Here is a 7,817-nt window from a genome sequence, read left to right as displayed (position 1 = left end):
CCAGCCCGCGGCCTCAGCCCTCCCCCTTCGCCCCGTCCTCCCAGCCCCTCGCCTCCCAGCCCCTTGCCCCCCAGTCCTCCGCCCTCGCCTCGCCCGCCCAGCCCTGCGCCGCCTAGCCCTGCGCCGCCCAGGCCTCCGCCGTCTCCCCTGCCTCCCAGCCCGCGGCCTCCTTCTCCTTCACCTCCCAGCCCGCCTATCCCGCCTCAGCCGCCCAGCCCTCCCCCTTCGCCCCGTCCTCCCAGCCCCTCGCCTCCCAGCCCCTTGCCCCCCAGTCCTCCACCCTCGCCTCGCCCGCCCAGCCCTGCGCCGCCTAGCCCTGCGCCGCCCAGGCCTCCGCCGTCTCCCCTGCCTCCCAGCCCGCGGCCTCCTTCTCCTTCACCTCCCAGCCCGCCTATCCCGCCTCAGCCGCCCAGCCCTCCCCCTTCGCCCCGTCCTCCCAGCCCCTCGCCTCCCAGCCCCTTGCCCCCCAGTCCTCCACCCTCGCCTCGCCCGCCCAGCCCTGCGCCTCCTAGCCCTGCGCCGCCCAGGCCTCCGCCGTCTCCCCTGCCTCCCAGCCCGCGGCCTCCTTCTCCTTCACCTCCCGGCCCGCCTATCCCGCCTAAGCCGCCCAGCCCTCCCCCTTCGCCCCGTCCTCCCAGCCCCTCGCCTCCCAGCCCCTTGCCCCCCAGTCCTCCACCCTCGCCTCGCCCGCCCAGCCCTGCGCCGCCTAGCCCTGCGCCGCCCAGGCCTCCGCCATCTCCCCTGCCTCCCAGCCCGCGGCCTCCTTCTCCTTCACCTCCCGGCCCGCCTATCCCGCCTCAGCCGCCCAGCCCTCCCCCTTCGCCCCGTCCTCCCAGCCCCTCACCTCCCAGCTCCTTGCCCCCCAGGCCTCCGCCCTCGCCTCGCCCGCCCAGCCCTGCGCCGCCTAGCCCTGCGCCGCCCAGGCCTCCGCCGTCTCCCCTGCCTCCCAGCCCGCGGCCTCCTTCTCCTTCACCTCCCGGCCCGCCTATCCCGCCTCAGCCGCCCAGCCCTCCCCCTTCGCCCCGTCCTCCCAGGCCCTCCCCGCCAACTCCACCTCCTCCACGTAGGTGTATGCCAGCATCGATCGGGGTTAATTACCATGGATCACACCCTGCGCTAAAATAACATCTGATCATATGCATAGCTGGACGATCGAACGCTTGTATGTATGCGGTTACAGGGATTACAGGGATGCGTGGTTTGTCGTCACCGTGCGCGCTGTGTTATTAGTATTGAATTTGTTGTCATTGATTGATCAGTTGCAAGTGTGCGTTGTGCGTTCAATGAACTCATCACCTGGCGCCCCACGACTGCTGACGTGACGCCGTATCATGCATGCAGGCTGTCCACCCAGGGCCGGGTACACTGCGCTCGTTGATACGACCTGGAACCTTCGTGTCAGTTCCTACGTTAGTCCTGCAATGTCGGCGTTGGAGGCGGAGGTGGCCTGCAGCTCCACCTACAACTGCGCTGTATTCACGGTGTGGGACGACTCAACAGCTTACATCCTGCAGTGGGGCAGGGTCCAGACCTACAATAGGAACGATGGCGTGTGCACGTACGTCAAGCAGGGTACTTGGGGCAACGGCGTCTGCGACTGCTTGGAAACCTACCGTGTCGGCCGCATCACGTACTCCGGCTGCACGGTAAATGAGTACGGAACTACCTTGCCTACCAGGTATTTGCAGCCTTGGTGCGCTGTCTCATTCTCTTGCCCCTCAATTGAGTTTTATACCATTGGCATACGTGACGATGGCACCGAGTACTTTCAGGCTGCAGTCACCTGCACACAGGGTCCCAGCCTCAGTCCCGCCCCCCCGCCTTCACCACCGACTCCGCCAAGCCCGCCGAGCCCGCCAAGCCCTCCTAGCCCTCCCCCCTCTCCTGATCCACCCAGCCCACAGCCGCCCAGCCCTGATCCACCCAGCCCGCAGCCGCCCAGCCCGCAGCCACCCAGCCCGCAGCCGCCCAGCCCGCAGCCGCCCAGCCCACCACCTTCTCCTCCTCGCCCTCCTTCTCCTCGTCCGCCCAGCCCGCAGCCACCTGCGCCGCCCAGCCCGCGACCGCCCAGCCCGCCCAGCCCACCAACACCCCCACGTACGTAAGCATTTCCGTTCGCTTGCTTGCTGCTTATCTGCGATCATGATTGTGCGTGATCGTGCGCCACACATACACAATTAGCGCGTTCGTATGTATGACCCCCATTTTGTTGCTTGTGGTGACACGTACGATGTGAATAATGTGATAGGTCGGGCTGGGCTTTTCTTGAGTGCGTAACAGGCGTGCTCTTTACTATGCGACCTCAACGGTCCACACCAGCCCCACAGCCCCACAGCCCCACAGGCCCAACCCACCAGCCACCCAGCCACTGCTGCTGCGTTGATGATGCCCACGCACCTGCAGGCTGTCCCCCCAGGCCCGGGTACACAGCTTTCACGGACGCATCTTGGTACCTGCGTGCTAGTTACTTGGACCTTCATAAAGCCTCAGCAGCGCACGCCGAGGCGGCTTGCAATGCTAACCCAGATTGCCCAGGATTCACGCTGGCGAGCGACGGAACTGCTGAATATGTGGTGAATGGCACCATTGTGAACTTCGAAATGAACTACGGCGTGTGCACGTACATCAAGAGCGGTGCTTGGGGCAACGCTGCGTGTGACTGCTTGGACTCCTATTTGATGGGGGATAGATTGTACACGGGCTGCGCGATAGACTATCGCGACAAGCCCTTTTGTGTCGTCTCACCCTTGAGCTGCAAAAACCCTGACTACTACATGACCGACCTCAAGGGGACGCTCCCTGCGATTTTTTGCACATTTGGCCCGGGTATTGCCATTAGGCCATCTGCGCCACCCACTCCCCCACCAGCGCTACCGCCGCCAGTCTACAAGCTCATCCGCTCCGGCGCTTGCGGTGCTTGTTTGGTTGCCGAGCCATGGGAGGGTGGCAGGCTCACTACGGCACCTTGCAACCCTGCGTCGCTCTATCAGCAGTTCCAGCTCGAGCAAGCGAGTAAGTTGTGCGTCGGGTTCATACATAAAATGAATTGCACGCAGCCAATCAACACCGTTGGTGCAACGTGATTCGGCTGCTGCTGACAACATGCTGGCTGGATTACTCCACCTGTGCATGCGTAACGACAGGCGACGGGGCTTTCACCATCAAGACCAGAGCGGATACACGCATCGTTGTGGATTACTATGCGGGTGTGGGCGCGGGCACCACTATCGGCCTGTGGTCCGCCCACACAGGACAGAATCAGCGCTGGGCCCTGGCTGGCGGCAGTAGCGGGTAAGGCTTGGGAGCTGAGCTAGCTATGCAATCAAGGGTGACACCAGCGTTCTAGATAGCTAATCAGTAGTGTGCCTGTTACTGCCTGCCACAGTGCCAGTTCCGCTACTGCCATCAAGTCTTTGTACACAACCGGCATCAAGTTTCCAGTGCCAGTATGCATGCGGACGCAATACGGCGGCACGGTTGATGGCGCCGTATGCGATGGTGGTCTCAACCAGACGCTTTATGTCCTGGACGCGGCCCGTGAGTGTGTTCATTGTGTTGATTGCGTGTCTTCTGTACATAAAACCTCACGTGTACGCTTATTACCCGCTTCTCCCGCGCCCGCGCACCTTGCAGGCTGTCCGTCCCGGGCCGGGTATACCGTGCTCATTGACACGGAGGGTGGCGAAAGCTTTCAAAACGACCACCCTTTGCGAATCTATCAGACAACGCCTACGAATGCTGAAGCATCTTGTAATGCGGACCCGAATTGCGCAGTGTGGGACAACTCTGGTCGCTACTTGGTGGGCGTTGTGGCTAGGTACAGCCGCGCACCCGGCAGGTGCACGTACGTCAAGAACGGCGACTGGGGCAACGGCGTGTGCAGCTGCCTGCCCACCTACGTGGTCGGCGGTGTGGGCTCTGGCGCTACGTTCGCTGGCTGCACGGAGCTCCTTGCCACTGGCAGACCTTGGTGTTATACAGACCACAGTTGCAAATCTTTCAACTTCACACATGGCAGCGTCGACGGCACCAGCCTAAATGCAATTTTCTGCACTTCGGGCCCGGGTATTTCCGGCCTACGTGTATTTCCCAGCCTGCCCAGCCCGCCGGAACCTCCCAGCATGCCCGACAGTAAGTATGCGATGTCCTTGTGTCGTGGTTACTGATAAGCTATACTAAGTAAGGCTTCCCTTAACTCCGTCGTCTATCTATCTGAATTATTGTATGTGGTTGGGCTTGCTGACAACCTCAACGTTCGCCTGCTCCATTTGCTTTACATGCATCATATTATTGCCTTCACTCCTGCAGTGCCGGCAGTACCTGTCCCGCCGACACCTTACCCTTACGGCTGCTTCGCGGACACCCCCAATGGCCGCACGATGCCGGTAGTACTGGCATGGGATAAAAAGGATTTGACGCTGGAGTATTGTGCCGCCCTGGCTCGCGCCGCTGGACTCAGGCTGTACGGTGTGCAGTTCTCGTGGTTTTGCTTTGGAGGCAATGACCTTTCCTTAGCGACAAGCCTTGGCCCGTCCGTGGAATGCACAATGCCCTGCGGCGGCAACAGCAACCAGGTAAGAAGAAAGGATGCGTGCTTGATTCCATGCGTGCCAGGTCGGATTAGGAATGTCCGCACGCAGACCGCCGACAGGACATAGGATTCGTTACGCCAGTGCCGTTACCTCATGTTTGTGTGCCGGACAGATATGTGGAGGACCATATGCAAATAACGTGTACATCCTCGACGGTAAGTCTGGGGTCTATCACCCGCTCCTAGCGTATGGGTGGAAGACCCCGGCCATGGACATGGGTCGCATGGGCAACAGGGCAAGCATACATGCATGCATGCATGTGCACACACACACACACACACACACACACACACACACACACACACACACACACACACACACACACACACACACACACACACACACACACACACACACACACACACACACACACACACACACCATCGTGACTGAGGAGGGGGACCGGCGCTGCGTACACCCCGTGCAGTAATGCACATGGCGGATAACTGAGAGGGGCGCGCACTGTGTGTGTTTTTAAGTCCAGCGGAAGTTAGGCTTGTTGTGACTGCAGGGCTAGGACACAGACGGTTTTGGTTATTGATCCTCTCTCTCACTTTCACTGTAACGACGGGAAACTCGCGTCTCGGCGCGTCTCAGCGCGTCCGAGCGCGTCAGGATGCGTCAGGGGGCGTCTGGCCGCGTATCGTGACGCGAGTGCTGAGACGCGAACAGTGACGCGAACTACTTTGAAGGGGACCCATACCGTGGTGCGCACGGTGTTTTACACTAGCCTATACTGCTATTGCGACAAATGTAGCCTTGCCCGGCAGTATGTGGGCTGTCATGGGCAGATTGGCCCCTGCACCTGCGCCTGCTGCCGCAAGCCCCTGCACCCCTGGCCCTGCACCCGGGCGGGCTGGCCAACCCCGCCTCTGCCCCGTCGCCCCAACCAACCTTTAGGCGCAGTTCAGCCAGCCTGCGCCAGCCAGCCGATATGTGCCGATACTGCTTACAACAAGCCTATAAGCCTAGATACAGTAAGCAAAGGCATTGGCACAGGCGAGCATCGGTGACACCGGTGCAATCGGTCGCCCACCACCAAGTATTTGCCCCTTGCCTCGTTTGACCGCTATTCTCTTGAAAACATAAACATGACTGACGAACTCATGAATCACTCATGATACGTCTGCCAACGGGCCTTGTTCCGTTGGTGGCGGCCTGGGGCCTTCAGAGCGCGCTTCACAGCGGGCTTGTATGGCTCCAGGCCGACCAACCCACCTCAGCGCTTACTGCGCACGTAGTGCTGTCAATGTTAACATTAGTGTTAGTGCTGGCGGCTCTGGCAACGGTTCACCTGAGCTTTGCTCCTCGCGCTATCAGCCAAAGTTCACAAACGGAAGAGCTACAAATCTTCATTAGGCTTCCTTCAGGGCAACTCGTCACGTTCGTGGGACCTGTCGATGCCACTGTGGGCTCTGTCTTCGACTTTATCGCTTCCACGACCCTCTTCCATCTAGATAACAGCCGGATATGGCGCTTGGTCGCGCGCGGCGGCGACACGCTGCTGGAGCGTTCGACCGTGCTGGCACGTCGTGGCCTGGCGTCCGGTTCCGAGCTGCAAGTGCTCGCACGGCTAATGGGTGGCACTCCAAAGAGAAGGCCATCAGCACCCTCAGGTATAGTTGTTGGGAGTCAAGAGGCTTGGCACGGCAAAGGACTTACAACCACACCGTGTGCACGCAGACAACTGGCTCAGCCTCCACCGCTTCACCCGCTTTCGAAACCACTTCGGAGACCCCGTCTACACGTGCACCAACCCTGGATGCCGTTCGCCAACACAGTTGAAGGATAGAGCGGCTTGCTCTCGCCACGAAAAATGCTGTGAGGGTGCACCTCGGGACCTCCCTCTCCCTGCCGGTACCGGTGGCGAAGGCGGCCTAGGAGACGCTGACTTTCCTGAGGGAGGGAGGGATTCGCCTGCGGGTTCTGTTAGTGAGAGCGACAGCATGGACACTAACGGTAGCGGCACCGGCAGCGGTAGCGGCACCGGCAGAGGTAGCGGCACCGGCAGCGGTAGCGGCACCGGCAGCGGTAGCGGCACCGGCAGCGGTAGCGGCACCGGCAGCGGTAGCGGCACCGGCAGCGGTAGTGGCACCGGCAGCGGTAGCGGCACCGACGGCGGCGGCGGCGGGAATGTTGGCAATGGCAGTGACAGGAGTGGTGGTGGCTACAGTAATAGCGGCAGCGCCCGGGTGGACAGCGACTACCTATACTCCGATGAGGAAGAGGAAGATGCTGCTGACGCTGAACCGGGTAAGTATCGCACAGGTTGCGGTCCTCCTTTGCGCGCCGCAAGCCCGGGTCTGGGTGCTGGGTCATGCCTCTGTCCTGGGGTTCTCGCTTCCGGACATGGCTTATGTTCAGATCGTTGAGGAGCGACATCTAACTTTGCATTACCCTGATGTCCCGCCCAACCCTGCCCCCCCACCCCCAATCCACAGGTCATTTCCTGGCGGCAGCTCTACACCGCGTTGTGGCTTCTCTCGACCGGGCTTCCGCGAGCGTCAAGGACGCCAAGGTGTCTTACGGTGCCATCGACGCCGGGGGCCTTCTGGTGGGTTACTTTCTTACATAGCCAGACTGTCAGTGCGTGCTTCGCTTACGAGCGCATCCTTACTGCTGATATGACCAGGCGCGGTTGTTGGTGAATGTCTGTTGCGCTTACACAACTCTGCTGCTTCTTGCAGGGACCGCTGGCCAAGGCCTTGAGCGGCCTCTCTTCAAAGACCAAGCGCTCCTCTCTGGGGTCCACAGGCGCCGTCGACGTCGCCGCCGCACCCCAGCCCAGCCCGCCCATGCCCCCGCCCATGCCCCCGCCCATGCCCCAGTCCAGCCCAGGCGCCATCGACAAGCTGGCCGCGGCGGGTGCCGAGCGCGTGAAGGTAAGACCACTGTGATCATGTTCTCTGCGCGCGTCGTCTAATATGGCTCGCTGCGTAAGTCGTTTACTTCTGCACTGGAGATGGTCCCTTGCGGCATAGGTGCCAGGCACCACTGCGGACGGACCGTCCCGTCGTGCAAGTTCGCTTTCACAGCATTGCGGCACACGTGCTGTCATGCAGGCGCTGGGCGACAAGAAGCGGACGGATGCGAAGAAGCGCAAGGATGAGAGGACGGCCGAGGCGCCAGCTAAGGTGAATGGGGGATCGAGCTTCCGTCGTCTGGTTCAGGGTGTGTGTGGCAGCATTGTTGGTGCTCTCGGGTGGGGTTCAGCAGAATCATTCT

General features: G+C 61.3%; 2 protein-coding genes across 2 annotated transcripts in view; one reads left to right on the top strand and one right to left on the bottom strand.

Moving 5' to 3' along the window:
• CHLRE_03g167756v5 (uncharacterized protein) overlaps nucleotides 1-1,771 on the top strand; it is a 5,785-nt gene extending 4,014 nt beyond the window's left edge. Inside the window, exon 3 of the mRNA XM_043060823.1 lies at nucleotides 1,000-1,771. Within this exon, the coding sequence (XP_042925952.1) occupies nucleotides 1,000-1,067 (68 nt within the window). The 3' untranslated portion in view covers nucleotides 1,068-1,771. The remainder of the gene's footprint in view (nucleotides 1-999) is intronic.
• Nucleotides 1,163-2,226, bottom strand: CHLRE_03g167734v5 (uncharacterized protein). The gene has a single exon (XM_043060822.1). It carries the CDS (start codon nucleotides 2,107-2,109, stop codon nucleotides 1,867-1,869), a length of 243 nt encoding a protein of 80 aa, XP_042925951.1. The 5' UTR covers nucleotides 2,110-2,226; the 3' UTR covers nucleotides 1,163-1,866.
• Nucleotides 2,227-7,817: the final 5,591 nt, after the last annotated feature.

This window comes from Chlamydomonas reinhardtii, chromosome 3 (assembly GCF_000002595.2).
Source record: "Chlamydomonas reinhardtii strain CC-503 cw92 mt+ chromosome 3, whole genome shotgun sequence".
Lineage (NCBI taxonomy): Eukaryota > Viridiplantae > Chlorophyta > Chlorophyceae > Chlamydomonadales > Chlamydomonadaceae > Chlamydomonas > Chlamydomonas reinhardtii.
The sequence above is the reverse complement of the archived record's forward strand: the minus strand, read 5'-3'. Positions and strand labels throughout refer to the sequence as shown.